Here is a 19,476-nt window from a genome sequence, read left to right as displayed (position 1 = left end):
GATTCATGCATTAATGTTAAGAATATATTTGGACTGAAATACTACCATTCCATTTTAGAACATGTGCATTACTAAATCCTTGAGATCCCTCTACCCAACATTTTAAAGAACACACTACAAAACAAATTGCTAAAATAACTGACAATGGTGCATTTGTCTCTATCATCCTGTGAAATTTCAGTCCTATATGAAGTTTATTCACAATATCAACAAGTTTAAACAATATATATTTTCTTACATTGGATTTTAATTCAGTACAATTTTTAAATCTTCAACATTAAAAGTTTTTACTGTGTTATTCCTAGACAACTTCTCAGGAGTGCTGCATTTTTTTCCATCTGTTGAATGTCCCAAGTCAACTGACGTTTGTTGGACTGAATTTTATTCAACTGAGAATATAAACGCTTAAGTATCGCTTCACATCTTTTGTTCTGCACCTGGAGAAATTAAATGAAAATTATTTCTTTAATCCATTCAAAGGAAATAAAATCCTTTGATTACTAAGTGAAAAGCATCTTCTAGGAATTTCTTTTTGGTAGAATATAAGGCCCAAGGGAAAGATAATGATTGCTCTCTTGACTATTGGTTAAATAGCTTGATTATGTGGACTTTATCTCTTACTTGATGTTACCAATTATTCCACAAATAAACTATGCAAAATATGTTATAAATAAATCACTGCAATCAAACAGTTGGTTAGAAAGGTAATTCTGTATTTAAGAATATCTTCTTTGCCTTCATCCATAGGAACAGCTCCTGAATGTCAACATACTTCTGCCATAATTCTCTTATTCCTGTGTCAGAAGGGGATTTGAACAACAAAGTAATAAGTGACCTGCCACTCCCAAATTTACGTACATGTCATCTGACATTTATTGCTAATTTAAAATACAAAAAGCCGTATACTAAGGATGCTGGAAATGTGACATAAAAACAAAAAATAATGGAAATACACATAAAATAAGGCAGAATTATACTTCTGATCTATGCCTTCCATCAATCAGCACTGGGAAACATTTGATTTAAAATAAATGTTAACATAGACCTTAGAACAGTGTAGCACAGTATAGGCCTTTTGGACACAATATTGTGCTGCCACTTTAACCTACTCCAAGATCAGTCTAACCCTTCCCTCCCACATAGCTCTCCATGTGCCAGTCTAAGAGTTTTTTAAATGACCACCATGCATCTGCCTCTACCACTACTCCTGACAGCGCATTCCACGTACCTACCACTCTTTGTGTAAAGTACCTACCTTGGCTATCCCCCCTAAACTTTCCTCCTGTCACATTAGCCATTCCCACCCTTGGAAAATGTCTCTGACTGTCCACTATATCTATGCCTCTTATCATCTCGTACACTTCTATCAAGTCACTTCTCATCTTCTCTCTCTCCAAAAAGGAAATATCCCTGCTTGCTCAGCCTATCCTCCTAAGACATGCTCTCTAGTCCAGGGCTGGTAAATATCATCTCCACCCTCCATAAAGCTTCCACATCCTTTCTATAATGAGGTGATTATAACTGAACACAGTAAGTGCCTCTTACCTATCACTCTGGCTCCTATTCCCCTGTCAAACTAGGTTAAACGCTCCCCAACAAATCTAGCAAAAATTCCCTCAAGTTTAGGTGTAACCTGTCCCTTCTGTACAGGTCATACCTTGCTGCAAAGAGCCACACATTCATCTGGCAATTCATTCTATTCTTACCCAAACTGGTGCATAGCACAGGCAGCAGTCCAGAGATTACCCCCCAGGAGGTAATCACTTTTAGCTTCCTACCTAGCTTCCTCAATTCTGTCTTCAGGACCTAATCCTTTTACCTACCTATGGTGTTGATACGAACTTTGTACTATGATTTCTGGCTGCTACCTCTCCCTTTTAAGAATGCTGTGGACCTGATCTGAGATGTCCCTGGCCCAGACAGCCGGGAAGCAACATACCTTTGGGGAATCTCTGTCACGCCCACAAAGTCGCCTGCTTATTTCCCTATTGAATATTCCTTCAGCACCACTGTTCTATTCTCCCTTTTCCATTCTGAGCCACAGAGCCAGACAATGTCAGAGACCAGACATTGTGGCTTTCCCCTGGTAGGTCATTTTCCTACACACACCCTCCCCCAACAACATCCAAAGCAGTATATTTGTTATTGAGGGAAATGGCCATAGGAGTACTTGGTACTGTCTGCTTATTCCCTTTCCCTTTTTCTGACAGTCACACAGCGACATGCCTCCTGCAACTTAGGTATGATTGCTTCCCTGTAGCTCTTATCTATGAAATCCTCATTCTTCTGAAAGAGCCGAAGGTTATCCAGCTACAGTTCCCAAAACATGGTCTGTAAGGAGTTGCACCTAGATGAACTTATCGCAGATGTAGGAATTAGGAAGATTGGAGATCTTCCACATCTTGCACGAGGAGCACACTACTGACCTAGGATTTATTGTCACTACCCTAGCTAGGCACTAACAGACAAAGAAAGAGCAATCTGACAGAAACTTCACTTTAGCCTCCATCTCCTTTTGCCAAAGCCTCATTTCCCCACTCTAACCCTGGCTACTCCACTTAAATTAAACTTTTTTCTACTGGCCTTTGCCAAATGCCTATTAACCAAAAAGTATCTCAATCTTGGCAGAATGTCCTGAGAGGTCCTGCTCACTTTTAAAATCTGGTACTCAAACAGTGCAAGCAGCTGTCTCTGTAATCTCAATTTCCACATTTAGGTTATACATGTGACAAATATTGTATTATCATCCTATCAGTTTAAAGTACGGGCTGAGCACCACCAGATGAGGTGCTCCACAAGGTTGTGTGCTTAGCCCCTTGCTCTACTCACTTTATACTCATGACTGTGAAGTTAAGTATAGCTCCAATGCCATATTTAAATTTGTTGATGACACCGCTGTGTTGGCCAAATCCAAAGTGGTGTCGAATTGTCATATAAGAAGGAGATTGAAAATCTGGTTGATTAGTGCCACAACAACAGCCTCTCACCCAACGTCAGCAGAACTAAAGAGATTCTTATTGACTGAAGGAAGAGGAAACAGAAGGTCCATGAGTCATTACAAAGAAAGCACAGCAGCGCCTCTACTTTCTTAGAAGTTTGCGAAAATTTGGTAAGTCATCTAAAATTTTGTCAAACTTCAGGCTTCATCACAACCTGGTATAGAAACCAATGCCTTTGAACAGAAAATTCCACAAAAAGTCATGGATACAGTCCAGTTCATTATGGGTAAAGCCCTCTCCATCACTGAGCCCATCTACAAGGAGCACTGTTGCAGAGAAGCAGCATACATCATTAAGGACACCCATCAACCAGGTCTGCTCTCTTCTCACTGCTGCCATCTGGTAGGAGGTACAGGAGCCCCAGAACTAACACCACCAAGTTCAGGAACAGTTATTACCCCTCAACCACCAGGCTCCAGAACCAAAGGGAATAAATTCACTTGAATTCAGTCACCTCAACACTGAAATGTTCCCACAACCTGTGGAATCATTTTCATCTCATATTCTTGACATTTATTGCTTATATATTATTATTATTATTAATATTTTCTTTTTGTATTTACGGTTTGATGATTTGCTGTTGTGTGCAGATTTTCATTGATTTTATTGTGTTTCTTTGTATTTACTGTGAATGCCTGAAAGAAAATTAATCTCTGGGTTGAATATGGTGACATACATGTAGTTTGAAAATAAATTCACTTTGAAGTTTTAAGTGCCATTACACAGAAGGCACGAACAGCACCTCTATTTTCTTAGAAATTTGCAGATTCGGCATTTAAAATGTTGGCAAACTTCTAGATGCACAGTGGAGAGTATCCTGACTGGTTGCATCACAGTTTGGTATTGAAATGCTAATGCCCAAGAATGGAAAAGCCTACAAAATGTAATGTCCAATCCAGTCCATCACAGGAAAAACCCTCCCCACCACTGAGCACATCTACAAGGAGCGCTGCCACAAGAAAGCAACATCAGGGACTCTCAACATCCAGGCAAAGCTTTCTTCTTGCTGCTGCCATCAGGAAGGAGGTACAGAAGCCTCTACCAGGTTCAGAGCTATTCCCTTCAACCATCAGGCTCCTGAACCAGCATGGATAACTTCACTAACCTCAACACTGAACTGATGCTACAACCAATGGACCACACACAAAATGCTGCAGGAACTCAGCAGGCCAGGCTGCATCTATGGGAAAGAGTAAATAGTCAACGATTCGTGTTGAAACCCTTCATCAGGACTGGAAAAAAGATGAAAAGTCAGAGCAGGAGGGGAGGAAGAAATACAAGGTGGTGGATGATAGGTGAAACCAGAAGTGGGGGAGGGTGAAGTAAAGTGCTGGGAAGTTGATTGGTGAAAGAGATAAAGGGCTATATAAGGGGTAAATCCGATAGGAGAGAGTAAAAAATCATGGAAGAAAGGAAAGGGGAAGAGAAAGTAAACATCAGCTGTTTACTCTTTTCCATAGATGCTGCCCGGCCTGCTGAGTTTCTCCAGCATTTTGTGTGTGTTGCTTGGATTTCCAGCATCTGCAGATTTTGTCATGTTTATGCTACAACCTATAGACTCACTTTCAAGGACTTTACAACTCATGTTCTCAATATTAATTAATTTATTATTATACTTTTTTTGTATTTCCAGTTTGTCTTTTGCGCATTGGCTGTTTGTCAGTCTTCTTTGTGTGTAGTTTTTCATTGATTCTATTGTATTTCTTTGTTATACTGTGAATGTCTTGAAGAAAATAAATCTCAGGGTAGTATGTAGTGACATATTTAAACTTTGAAGAAGGGAAGAGATAACTGATCTTTGTCAGTATATACAACATGCATTACATTCTTTAAACACATCATTACTGAGCATGGCACTCCAAGCCCTCAGTTTATATCAAGGAAAAATTATATCACCTTGAACTTTGGTGATTTTCTCCTATCACACTCTGTACTCCTTTCTTGCATCTTGTTAATCCCCATCATTGTACAGAGAATATAAGGATTGAATACCTTTGTCTAAAATTACGGGTGTATGGAAGAATTTGCCTTTTCCAGGGAGGTGGTTGATGTATGCAATATCCATCTAAAGGTCATTCTCTGAGACTTCTTGCTCAAGCTTCTGCTGTTGTAGCAATGAGTATACTGTGTTGTGCAAAAGTAAAGCTGCTCTGTCTTCTACCAGAGCTAATAACAGCATCTGTTTTATTATGAATGTCAGCAGGAAAAGCTGTAATTTTCTTGACATTAGAAGCTGTGCACAGTAACATTAAGCCATCTAACATCAATAACAGCCTTTGTCAACAGAAAAGGTATCATTCAATTAATGTGCAATGGGTCTGTGATCAACACATTGGAATAATGCACATTTCTGCTTGTTTCCTTTTTTCTGAATCCCTTAACAATTCAACTTCAGAAGGTAACCACTAGAGAAGAGAAGCTTTCTCTGCACATATGACTCATGGAGCATGTCTATCATAGGAACTCAGCTCAAAGGGGAAGATACACTTAATGCAAATTCATGCACTATTTCGGCTGGATGGATTATCACTGTTATTCTTGTTCAATATATTCAGACTTCTTACTTTATCTGTGATGAACTGTGTCCACTACTCACTTCAGCTTCTTTGGTTCTTTTGCATGGGAAGTGCTTAACCAGACCATGATGCAACTAGTAAGGATAATTCCAACAGTGCATCTTTAGAAGTTTGTTTGCATATTTGGTGACACCCCAGATCTTCCTGAACTTCTAATGAAGCAAAGGTGCTGGTGTGCCTTCTTTGTGATTACATCTATATGCTGAGCTCATGACAGTTCATCTGAGATGTTAACACCAAGGAATTTGAACCTGCCTACCCTCTCCACCTATGAGAACAGGCATGTGATCTCCTAGCTTATTTTTTAAGTCTTTGGTTAGCTTCTGGATTTTATTGCTGTTGATTGTGAAATTGTTATCGTAGCACCACTCAATCAGATGTTCTGCCTCACTGCTCTGGCCTGACTCATTACTATCCATCATTCGGCTAACACAAGGACCCAGTTTGAAAGGGAAGCCCAAAGGTCCAGGTTTTGGTGCTTGGTGGTGAGATTGGAGGGGTAATTGCGTAGGTTTTGAACATCATCCTGATATATGCATTACTGTTGAACAGAGGGTCCAAAACTAAGTGGAGAGCCAGTGAAATAGCATCTGCATTTGACCTTTTGTGGTGATAAGAAAATTGAAGGTAATCTAAGTCACTTCTGTAGCTGGAGTTGATTCATTCCATAAACAATCCCTTGAAGCATTTCATTATGTTGGATGTAAATAGTAAAGGATGGTAGTCAATGAGGCAGGTCACCATGTTCTTCTTAGCTATCAACATTTTCTCCCTCTTGAAGCAGGTGGAACCTCAGACAGCAAAAAAGAGAAAGGTTGAAGATGTCCTTCAATATACCAGTCAGTTGGTCTGCACAGATCTTCAGCGCTTAGTCAGGTAAACTGTCTACGTTAAACATTTTTCATGGAATCACTCTCTTGAAGTATGCTCTGATGCTGGTCTCTAATACGAAAATATTAGGGCTGTGAGAACTTATCGGGGTTCTGTTGGAGTGTCATCTTTTTCCCTTTCAAAACATGCAGAAAATGATGTGTCATTTCCACTTGTGCTGTCCCATTCTACCTTGTAGTAAGCGATAGTGTATATGAAATTCTGTGGTGTACATATACTTAGCATGCACTAGTGCATGAATAGAATAGCCTCAAACTTTGGATTGAGTTCAGAAGACCACTTCAGCTTTCATATGTCCATGGCACTAGCAGAAGGGTGGGATCAATACTTAGAGTATGACAATGTTCTTGGATCTATAAGCTTACAATGTAGGTCTGCAGGAAAGAAGGAAGATACTTCTTTTATATAATCTGTTGAGTGTTTAACACAACTTTTAAAGAGAGTTTCAAATGTTCCTTAATAGATTCTAAAAATTCATCAACTATGAATTTTTTGCAGAAACATTTAAGTGCCTTTATAATTTTAACAGATGGTAAAATTGGGGTCTGAGCTTGACTAGTTGTCAAAGCTTCCACAGCAATTCATTACATTGTCAGCACCCTGTTGTTGCTTAAGAGCCTTACTGCTTGACTCCAGGACTGGCTAGACAAGTAAGATAACTTTTCTGAACTCAGCTCATTTAAGTTTATGGAAGTGGAGATCTTGGGTAGGGTGCCTATGTTGGTAAAATCAGGCCATTATTTTATCCCTATTTACTTTATTATTTTCCCTATTATTTTATTCCTATGTTATCTTATAAATTTTGCCCCACCAGTAACATTTTCACATTTGGATTATTTATACAATGGATTCCGGTTAATTGGGCCATTGGTTAATCAGGGCAGGCACTTATTTGGGACAACTCTTAAAGGACAAAAACTAATCCAGAAGATAGCTGGGATTCCCTTTGTTCATTTGGGACATTACACCACTTAATTAGGACAGGAAACCAAACAGTTTCTAACTAGCGTCAGTCCTGTGCACTTGTTAGACATTACACCGTGCTTAAGAGTAAACGGTTTTTAAATAGCATCAGTTGTGTGCATTTGTTTTCAAAAACCAGTTATTTTCGTCCCTGATAGTTGGCGCGAAATAAGCATTAAGACTATTCAGAACTGTTTTGTTAACTGCGGTTTCAAGCATTCAAGCTTGGAGATCCCGGAAATGGTCAGGAGTGAAAATGAAACGATTTCACTACTTCTGTAAAGAATTTGAAGGTATCACCAATCATCTTGAATGCTACAATGAAAATGAAGATTTGGAGGATACAAATGTTGAAAGCATTGTACGAAGGCAGTTCTTCATTTGCACTGATTTTGTTCATTTACAGTCAATCAAAAGAACATAGCAGCATACACTGGATGAATTCTTCCATCAATAAACATTAGGAACTAATATACAGTTTTATAGTATTGTAGTAGTATTGTTAGTGATAGTTGAAAAGGTATAAAAAAGATAAACTATTTCCATGAAACTTTGGCAAATTGGGACAGCCACTTAATTGGTCCAAGTGTGTCCCAATTAACCAGTATCAATTGTATTTGTATAACTATTGGAGTTGCTTTATTCAAGTGTCATTTGGTGGTTTTGGTAAATAAACTGTTGTGGGAAACATATATTTTCAAATAAACAGTTTTGGAATTGATGATCATAAAATGCCTAGATATGAGAAAAGCCATTTATTATTTGTTCATTCATTCACTAAGAAGAGTGATCTGAATATTGGGGCACAATAGGAGGGAGAAAGGAATAGAGTGCCAGTTTATCCCACAAAGCCGGGTGCAGCAGCAACGTCTTCATTGTGGTGATTAGGAGCAACAGCAAGAGATAATCAGCTAATAAAAAAGTGAATGATATTTACTGATAAAAATATAAAGGTTCTTTCCTTCTCAAGATGAATGGGAATACTCTCTATAGCAACTTGATTTTATATTAGAGCTGCCAAGAACAATTTGGACCTAGTCTGACTTCGGTGGTGGGCAAATTAATGGAAAAGATTGTTTGAGACAGGATTTATAAGCATTTGGAAAATCATAGTCTGATTAAAGATAGTTAGCATGATTTTGTGAGGGGAAAGTTATATTTCAGGAGACTGATTGATTTTTTTGAGGATGTGACAAAGCCCATTGATGAAGATAAGAGCAGTGGATGTGAAGTGTATAGATTTTAGTAAGGCGTTGGATAAGTTTGTCATGGAAGGCTCGTTCAGAAAGTGGAGACATGGGATCCAGGGAATCTTGGCTGCGTGGATTCAGAATTGGCTTGCATAGAGAAGGCAGAGGGTGCTTTTAGATGGTGTGTATTTTTTCTGCCTGGACAAGTGCTGTTCTGCAGGGATCTATTCTGCGGCCCCTCCTCTGTGATTTTCTACATTATTTGGATGAAGAAATGGAAGGGTGGGTTAGTATGTTTGCAGGTGACATTAAGGTTTGTGGAATTGTAGATAGTTTAGAAGGATGTCATAGGTTAAAATGGGATATTGACAGGATGCAGAGCTGGGCTGAGAACTGACAGATGAAGTTCAACCTAGAAAAGTGTGAAGTGATTCACTTACTTTGAAAGGTCAAATTTGAATGCAGTATACAGGGTTAATGGCAGTATTCTTAGTAGTGTAGAGGAATAGAGGGATCTTGGAGTCCATGTTGATATATTCCTCAAAGTTGCAGTGCAAGTTGATAGGGTTGTTAAGAAGGCTTATGGTATATTGTAAACACAAGAGATTCTGCAGATGCTTAAAATATGGTGTGTTGGCCTTCATTAATGGGGTGATTGAGTTTAAGAACTATAAATTAATGTTGCAACTCTATAAAACCCTGGTTATACCACACTTGTTCATGAATGTTGTTCACAGTTCCAGTGGCCTCATTATAGGAAGGATGTGGAAACCTAGGAGGGGATTTGGGGGATAAATTGAGCTAGCCAGGGCTTTCCTCTTTGGAAAAAGAGATAATGAGAGATGACTTTATAGAGGTGTACAAGATGTTAAGAGGCACAAATTCAGTGGATAGCCAGAGACTTTTGCCCAGGGCAGAAATTGCTAATACAAGGGGGCATAATCCTGATGAAGGGTCTCGGCCCAAAATGTTGACTGTTGATCCATAGATGCTGCCTGACCTGCTGACCTCCTCCACAACATTGTGTGTAATAATTTTCAGATGACTGGAGGAAAATATAAGGGGATGCCAGAGGTAAGTTTTTTTTACATAGAGGGTGGTGACTGCATGGAATGCACTGCCAGTGGTGGTGGTAGAGGCAGATATATTTGGGACATTGAAGAAGATTTTATATAGGTGTATGGATGATTAAAAAAATCAAAGTGTGCTATACAGGAGGGAAAGGTTAGATTGATTTTAGAGTAGGTTAAAAAGTCAACACAACATCTTGGGTCAAAGGGCCTCAACTGTGCTTTTATGTTCTATGTTCCAGTGATCATAATTTCATTTATTTCAACATAATTGTGGAGAAGGGTAGGGCAGATACTCACTTTGAGATTTTAAATTGGAGAAAGGACAATTTGGATGGGAGCAGAAAGTATCTGTCAGGTGTGGATTGGGAAAAGATGTTTGGGTGTGTCACCTTCAATGGTTTTAATCCTGTCTTTGGCCAAGGTATTAGCAATGGATCTATGGACGGAAGTTAGCACTGTTTCCTCCATAATGGCCAGAACAGTCCACTTCTTCCAGTTTTTTGGACAGCTGCAACTGTGTGCAAATTGAAAGATCTGAATGTGACCCTTGCATGTTATATGGTTGGGATAGTGGTTGACTGAATAAATTACTGGACTGATAACCCAGGTGTCTAGACTAATGATCGAAAGACCAGAGCTCAAATCATATCATGGCACCTGTAGAATTTAAATTCAGTTAATAATTTCAACAAAAACTAGTCATTAGTAATGATGACCATATAAATATGGTGGTAAGAACTTATCTTTAAGGAAGGAAATCAGCTGATCTTGACTGGCCTTGCCTATATGTGACTCTATACACACATAAATGTGGTTGATGTTTAACTGCCCTTCTGAAATGGGCTAGCAAGCTACTCATGGCAAAGAGTGATACCTAATAAATGGTAGTCGAAACCTCATTTGTTGACCTTAATTGCTATTGAAGTTATTTACTATGTTGAAGTCAAAGTTGCGCTTATTCTCGTATGCACATGTACAAATATGCATAACAAATTGCAAAACTTGCTTACAGCAGCATCACAGGCATGTGGTATCTGATGCACAACATTCATTAGCAAAACATGAATTAAACATTAATTAAGCAAGAAATTAAGTGGCGCATGTAGAAGGGCATCCAGGACATCACCAATTACAGGACAACATCACCTGACTGTGAGGGTGATGCCTCTCTCCCAGATGCGCTGAATAACTTCTATACCTGTTTTGAGGTGAAAAATGATGTGGCGGCAAGGATGTCCACCCCTCCTACAAATAACCAGGTGCTGTGTCTCACCGTGGCCGATGTGAGAAGAACCCCGTGCGGGGTCAACCCACGGAAGGCTGCTGGACCAGACAACATCCCTGGTAGAGTGCTCAGAGGATGTGCAGACCAGCTAGCAGATGTTCTCACTGACATCTTCAACATCTCCCTGAGCAGCGCCACTGTTCCAACGTGCTTCAAGGCCATCACCACCGTCCCCGTGCCGAAGAAGTCTTCAGTGTCCTGCCTAAATGACTACCGTCCCGTTGCACTTACATCCATCATCATGAAGTGTTTCGAGAGGCTTGTCATGAGCATATCAAGACCCTGCTGCCCCCCTCACTGGACCCACTACAGTTTGCATACCGTCCCAACTGCTCAACAGACGACACCATTGCCATCACCTGGCCCTAACCCACCTGGACAAAAAAGACACATACGTTCGGATGCTGTTCATAGACTTTAGTTCAGCATTCAACACAATCATCCCTCAGAAACTGATTGGAAAGCTGAGCCTACTGGGCCTGAACACCTCCCTCTGCAACTGGATCCTAGACTTCCTGACTGGGAGATCTCAGTCAGTCCGGATCGGGAGTAGCATCTCCAACACCATCACACTGATCACAGGGGCCCCCAGGGCTATGTGCTTAGTTCACTGCTGTTCACTCTGTTGACCCATGACTGTGCTGCAACACACAGCTTGAACCACATCATCATGTTCGCCAATGAGACGATCGTGGTGGGTCTCATCAGCAAGAACGACGAGTCAGCTTACAGAGAGGAGGTGCAGTGGCCAATGGACTAGTGCAGAGCCAACAACCTGTCTCTGAATGTGAACAAAAGAGATGGTTGTTGACTTCAGGAGGGCATGGAGCAACCACTCCCCGCTGAACATCGACGGCTCCTCGGTAGAGATTGTTAAGAGCTCCAAATTTCTTGGTGTTCACCTGGCGAAGAATCTCACCTGGTCCCTCAACACCAGCTCCAAAGCAAAGAAAGCCCAGCAGCATCTCTACTTTCTGTGAAGGCTGAGAAAAGTCCATCTCCCACCCCCCATTCTCATCACATTCTGCAGGGATTGTATTGAGAGCATCCTGAGCAGCTGCATCACTGCCTGGTTCAGAAATTGCACCATCTCAGATCGCAAGACCCTGCAGCGGATAGTGAGGTCAGCTGAGAAGATCATCGGGGTCTCTCTCCCCGCCATCACGGATGTTTACACTACATGCTGCATCCGCAAAGCAAACAGCATTATGAAGGACCCCACACACCCCTCATACAATCTCTTCTTCCTCCTGCCGTCTGGGAAAAGGCACCGAAGCATTCGGGCTTTCATGACCAATCTATGTAACTGTTTCTTCCCCCAGGCTATCAAACTCCTCAATACCCAGAGCCTGGACTGACACCTTACTGCCCTATTGTCCTGTTTATTATTTATTGTAATGCCTGTACTGTTTTGTGGACTTTATGAGGTCCTGGGTATGTCTGTAGTCTAGTGTAGTTGTGTGTTTTTTTTTGTGTAGTTCAGTCTAGTTTTTGTATTGTGTCATGTAACACCATGGTCCTGAAAAAACGTCTCATTTTTACTATGTACTGTACCAGCAATTATGGTCAAAATGACAATAAAAGTGACTTGACTTGACTTGTCTTGAATAATATTTAAGCAACAAACAAAAAAGTCCAATGGAATGCAGTTAGCAACGTGGTAATAGTGTTATTATACTGAGATAGTGGTTAGAGTTATGTATGTTCATTCAAGAACTGTACGGTTGAAGGGAAGTAGCTATTATTGAACCTGGATGTGTGGGACTACAGGCTTCTATATCTCCTACCCGACAGTAGCTATGAGAACCTTGCGTGGTCTGGATGTTGGGGAATTTTGATGATGGATGTTATTGCCTCACATAGATACTACCAATAGTGGGAAGGGATGTCAGTCATTTACTGACTGCATCCATTACTCTCTGCAGCATCTTATGTTCCTAAAAACTGCTGAACTAGACAATGATGCAACCAATCAGGATACTTTAAATAATACATCTGTAGAAGTTTGTTAGAGTAGTCGGTGACATGCTTAATCTCCTTTACTTTTTAAGACAGTAAGTACGCTAGCACATTTTTCTTATGATTGGATCTATGTATTCAGCCCAGGACAATCATCACATATGTTAATGTACAGACATTTAATGCTGCTGATCCTCTGGCTGGAGTATTCACTGAGCTCCTTAACCTCTTGCTTCAGCAATCTGAGGTACCCACCTGCTTCAAGCAGGCTTCAATTATTCCGGTGCCCAAGAAGAGCATGGTGACCTGTCTCAATGACTGTCACCAAGTCGCACTTACATCCACAGTGATGGAATGTTTTCTGAGCTTGATGATGAAATATATCAACTTTTGCCTGAGAAGTGACTTTGATCTGTTCCAATTTGCCTACCAGAACAACAGGTCCACAGCAGATACTATTTTGTTGGCTCTTCACTCAGCCTTGAGACCACTGGACAGCAAAGGTGCATACATCAGGATGCTCTTATCAACTACAGCTCAGCATTCAATTGCATCATCCCCTCAAAACCAATCATGACCTTGGCCTCGATACCTCCTTGTGCATTGGATCCTCGATTTCCTCACTTGTAGACCCCAGACAGTTCAGATTAGCAACATCTCCTCCGTGACATCCATCCGCACAGGTGCACCACAAGGCTGTGTTCTTAGCACCCTGCTCCGCTCACTTTACACTTATGACTGTGTGGCTAAGCACCACTCCAATGTCATGTTCAAGTTTGCTGATGAGCTGGGACCAGCATACAAGTGCAATTATGAAGAGAGCAGCACCTCTAAACTTTAGGAGTTTGTAGAGAATTAGCATGACATCTAAAACTTTAACTTCTATAGATGTGTAGTGGAGAGTATATTGACTGGCTGCATCACAGTCGATATGACTGGCTGGAACACCAATACCCTTGAACAAAAATCCTACAAAAAGTAGTGGATATGGCCCAGTCCATCACAGGTAAAGCCTTCCTCACCATTGAGCACATCTACATGAAACACTGGCGCAGGAAAGAAGCATCCATCATCAGAGACCCCTATCACCCAGGACATGCACTACTTTCTTTAATACTTTTTATAAAATTTGTACTTCTTAACAAACATGTATTTTTCACAGTATGTGATGGTTCATCCCCACTCACTGACTGAAAGTGGTATAGCAGCTAAACTAATGGTTTATCACCTTTCTCATTTTTAATTGGCTAGGTATTAGCACATTACCCACATGATGTAATTGTTTTAATTATGTAGCCTATTAACTAGCTTATCCCTATTTCAATAATTTCTTACCTTAGCTGTACAAGTTCCTCATGTCCTCACCTACCACACCACCAGCCTCCATGTCCAGCACGTAACCTCTGCAACTTCCGCCATCTCCAAATCTCCCGCCCCTCCTCCCACTTTTTGCGTTCCGCAGGGATCTATATGACTCCTTTGTCCGTTCGTCCCTCCCCAATGATCACCCTCCTGGCACTTATTCTTGCAAGCACAACAAGTGCTACACCTGCCCCTACACCTCCTCCCTCACTACCATTCAGGACCCCAAATGTTCCTTCCAGGTGAAGTGACACTTCACCTGTGAGTCTGTTGGGGTCATATACTGTATCCGGTGCACCCAGTGTGGCCTCCTGTATATTGGTGAGACCTGATGTAGATCGGAAGACCGTTTCACTGGGCATCTACGCTCCACCTTTCAGAAAAAGCGGGATTTCACAGTGGCCATCCATTTTAATTCCACTTCCCATTCCCATTCTGATATGTCTATCCATGTCTATCCTCCACTGTTGCAACGAGACCACACTCAGGTTGGAGGAACAATATTTCATATTTTGTGTGGGTAGCCTTTAACCTGACGGCATGAACATCGATTCCTCAAACTCCCTTCAGCATTTTCTACCTGCTTTTCCCTCTCTTCATCTTATCTCCTTGCCCACCCATGACCTCTCTCTGGTGTTCCTCCTCCCTTTTCTTTCTTCCATGGCCTTCTATCCTCTGCTATTTGATTCTCCCTTCTCCAGCCCTGTAGCTCCTTCATGAATCAACTTCCCAGCTCTTCACTTCATCCCTTCCCCTTCTGGTTTCATCTATCACCTTGAATTTCTCCCTCCCCTCCCCCCACTTTTAACTCTACACATCTCTTTCTTTCCCCCCAGTCCTGCTGAAGGGTCTCGGCTTGAAATGTCAACTGTACTCTTTTCCATAGATGCTGCCTGGCCTGCTGAGTTCCTCCAGTATTTTCCAAGTGCTGCAAAGACTGCTGGAAAAAGACGCTAGACAGGTAGTAATTGTGGACAACAAAATGGCGAACAAATTAAATAAATATTTTGCATCAGTATTCATGGGTTATGAAGTGTGTGAAGATACCATAACTAGAGATAAGGTTCTTGGGAAACTGAAAGGTTTGAAGGTGGACAAGTCACTTGGACCAGATAAGGTACACCTCAGAGTTCTGAAAGAGCTGACTGAAGAGACTGTGGCGGTATTAGTAATGATCTTTCAAGAATCACTAGATTTTGGAATGATTCCGGAGGACTGGAAAATTGCAAATGTCACTGCACTCTTCAAGAAGAGAGAGGGTCAGAAGAAAGGAAACTATAGGCCAGTTTGTCTGACCTCAGTGGTCAGATGTTGGAGTCAATTAAGGATAAGGTCTAGGGGTATTTGGAGGCACATGATAAAATATGCTGTAGTCAGCGTGGTTTCCTCAAGAGAAAATCCTACCTGACAAATCTGTTGGAATTCTTTGAAGAAATAACAGGCAGGATAGACAATGGAGAATCAGTTGATGTTGTGTATTTGGATTTTCAGAAGGCCTTTGACAAGGTGCTACACATGATGCTGCTTAACAAATTACAAGCCCATGGTATAATAGTAAATATTCTAGTATGGATAAAGCAGTGGTTGATTGGCAGGAGACAAAGAGTGGGAATAAAGGGATCTTTTTCTTGTTGGCTGCCAATGACTAGTGGTGTTCCACAGGGGTCTGAGTTGGTATCTATCATTTTTACGCCATATGTCAATGATTTGGATGATGGAATTGATGGCTTTGTTTGCAAGGTTTGCAGATGATATGAAGATAGGTGGAGGGGCAGGTAGCTTTGAGGAAGTAGAGAGGGAACAGAAGGACTTAGACAGATTAGGAGAATGGGCAAAGTAATGGCAGATGGAATACAGTGTCAGGAAGTGTATGGTCAGGCACTTTGGTAGAAGAAATGAAGGGGTTGACTATTTTCTAAATGGAGAGAAGATACAAAAATTGATTTGGAAAGGGAGTCCTTGTGCAGAATTCCCTAAATGTTAATTTGCAGGTTGTGTCTGTGGTGAGGAAGGCAAATGCAATGTTAGCATTCATTTCAAGAGGACTAGAGTATAAAAGCAAGGACGTAATGTTAAGACTTTATAAAACATTGGAGAGGCCTCACTTGTGGTATTGTGAGCAGTTTTGGATGCTTATCTTAGAAAGGATGTGCTAAAACCAGAGAGAGTTCAAAGGAGGTTCACAAAAATGATTGCAAGATTGAATGGCTTGTCATATGAAGAGCTTTTGATGACTTTGGGTCTGTATTCACTGGAATTCAGAAGAATGAGGGGTGACCACATTGGAACCTATTGAATGGTGAATAGCCTTGATAGAGTGGATGTGGAGAGAATGTTGTCTATGGTGGGAGAGTCTAAGACCAGAGGACACAGCCTCAGAATAGAGGAGAGTTCTTTTATAAGGTAGATGAGGTGATATTTCTTTAGCCAGAGTGGTGAAACTGTGGAATTCTTTGCCGTAGGCAGCTATGAAGGCCAAAAACACACCACCAAAATCTTCTTCCCCACAGCACATATCCCTGCAGGCTAGAGAAATGCTGCACTTGCCCATTTGCCTCCTCTCACCTCCATTCAGGGTCCCAAAGACTTCTTCCAGGTGAGGCAACACTTCACCTGGGAATCTTTTGGGGTCATCTGTTGGTGCTCCAGATGTGGCCTTCTCTATATTGGTGAGCCCCAACATACTATCAAGCACTTCTGTTCCATCTGCCAAGAGTGGAATTTTCCAGTGGCCAACCATTTTAATTCCTATCCCTTTTCCTGTTCCAACATATTGATCCACACCTCATCCTTTGCCACAATGAAGCCACTCTCTAAGTGGATGAGCAACACCTTATATTCCATGTGGGTAGCCTCTAACCTGTTGGCATGAACATTGATTTCTTTTCTGGTAATTTCTTTTCCTTTCTTTATCCCCCTCTCCCTTCTCTTATTCCCCACTCTGGCCTCTTACCTCTTTTCCTCACCTCCCACTGGCACCCCTCCTTCCTCCCTTTTTTTCCATGGTCCACTCTCCTTCCCTATCAGATTCCTTCTTCTCCAGCCCTTCACCTTTCCCACTCACCTGGCTTCACCTATCAGCTTCTACTTAATCCTCCTTCCCCTCCCTCCCACCTTTTTATTCGGGAGTCTTCCTCCTTCCTTTCTATTCTTGAAGAAGGGTCTTGGGCTGAAACATCTATGGCTGGTTTTAAATTTCCATAGATGCTGCCTAACCTGCTGAGTTCCTCCTGCATTTTGTGTGTGTTGCTCTGGATTCCCAGTATCTGCAGAATATCTTGTGTTTATAACAACTGTTATGTTTATTAAATCCAGAAACCAGATCCAACATAGGATTTCATCGAGAGGGTGGTGAATCTGGGAATTCACCACAGTGGATTATGGAGGTCAACTCATTGGATGCACTTAATTCAGAGATTGATTAGTTCTCAATTGGTAAGGGAGTTAATGGGGAGGTGGGAGAATGAGTTCAAAAATAATCAGTCATGTTTGAATGATAGAGCAGATTCAATTGGCTGGATGAGCTAATTCTTCTCCTATATCTTATGATCTTCCTGGAATCAATCAAGTATGCCTTCCTTGCACTGTTTGGAGTACAAGAATGTATCCTACCTTAAAAAAGGTACTGAAAATGAGTTCCCTGTGGAATCCAAAACTGAGAGGACAAATACAAATCAAACAGTCACAGCTGGGATATGTTCCTCTGACTTAACTTAAAAATTCACCAGATAAAAGCATCATGGCAACTACCTAAGAATCACGTTGCAGATGCAGGTAGATCAAGAGTAGACCTTTAAGACTAATTAACACTTCTAGGCAATACATCTATTAAATGCACCTTAATTATCATTTGTACAGTCATTACATTCATAGGTAGTCAGCCTTGATAGTATACATCAGAGAGCTTATCTGGAAGAAGAGAGTGTTCGTGATGATAAAATTGTGTTCAGCACATTTAGTGAAAAGTAGTATTCCATTTGAGTTGATCTTGCTTATGCTTTCCTTTCCTATGGTACTCTTCCAAAGGTTGAAGTCCCAACAGACCCTGGCACTAATTTCCCGAAGAATTGAATTGACTTTATTTCTTACATCTTTTACATACATGAGGAGTAAAAAAATCTTATCCTCCTTGGGAATGCTTGATACCTTCATGTCTAGGCAAGTATAGGTGGCCTCTTTTTCATACACATTTGAGTCCAGAATTGGTGCATTAGTGCTCACAATGGTTGCCATCTGGTTGTTGGCAAGCACCAAGCAGATTGTTCTGAGACATTCACTGATCCCCATGGAAAATTCGGATTCCTTCTTGCAAATCCAACATCATGGATCCTGGATCCTTAGTTATCTCCCCCATCTAGAAGAAGGTGTAACCACCTTTCTCCACCCTCAGCTGCCCTTCACCTGCCAGACTGGTTACAGAAAGAGCAGCTAGGTCAACCTGGCATCTCCTTAGTTCTCTGGCAATGATTGCAGTTTTCCTCTCCAAGGCTATTGCACAATGGCATGTCAACCCTCACGGTGAAGACAGGAGTCAAACGGGGCTGTATCATTGCACCCATGCTATTTGCCATCTTTCGCCTCATTGGCCACAGGATATCCTAATTATGTACTGAATGGACAACAGGCTTTTCAACCTCAACCAGTTCAAGGCCAAGAACCAGATCAGTACCACTATTGTTAGATTTTGTTACTACAAAACATTAAACTAATTAAAAGGAATACATGAGAGCAGGGAATGTGAGTCTAACTTAGTTTATTTTCTCTTTAAGTGAGGTGCACTTGTATCATGTGATACCATCGTGATGTATGTAATTCTTGTAACTTTACATATAAGCTGTAATGAATTATTTAACTCAATCAAACAATATACTTACAACATTACTCAAATACAAAACAACCACTATCATGGAGCTTCAGTATGTGGATGATGCCATTACAGCACACTCTGAAGAAGGTCTCCAATGTATCCTGAATACATTTGCAAAGGCATATTGTGCTCTGGGTCTTGTGGATATAAAAAAGACAAAGGTCCTATATCAGCCTCCACCCAACCAGCCATCTATCCATCCCTCCATAAAAGGTAGATATTGCCCTTGAAAATGTAGACCACTTTCCCTACACTGGCAGCATTCTCTCCTCAAAAGCAGACATTGACTCAGAGATCATCTCCATCTGAGT

General features: G+C 41.1%; 1 protein-coding gene across 1 annotated transcript in view; it reads right to left on the bottom strand.

Annotated features, from left to right (window-relative positions):
* Positions 1–287: 287 nt before the first annotated feature.
* The window catches only part of LOC140727334 (coiled-coil domain-containing protein 122), a 49,444-nt gene continuing 30,255 nt past the window's right edge, over positions 288–19,476 (bottom strand). The window contains exon 5 of the mRNA XM_073044602.1: positions 288–437. Within this exon, the coding sequence (XP_072900703.1) occupies positions 288–437 (150 nt within the window). The remainder of the gene's footprint in view (positions 438–19,476) is intronic.

This window comes from Hemitrygon akajei, chromosome 5 (genome assembly GCF_048418815.1).
Source record: "Hemitrygon akajei chromosome 5, sHemAka1.3, whole genome shotgun sequence".
In the NCBI taxonomy this organism is placed as follows: Eukaryota; Metazoa; Chordata; class Chondrichthyes; order Myliobatiformes; family Dasyatidae; genus Hemitrygon; species Hemitrygon akajei.
This window is presented reverse-complemented; position numbering and strand designations above follow the sequence as displayed.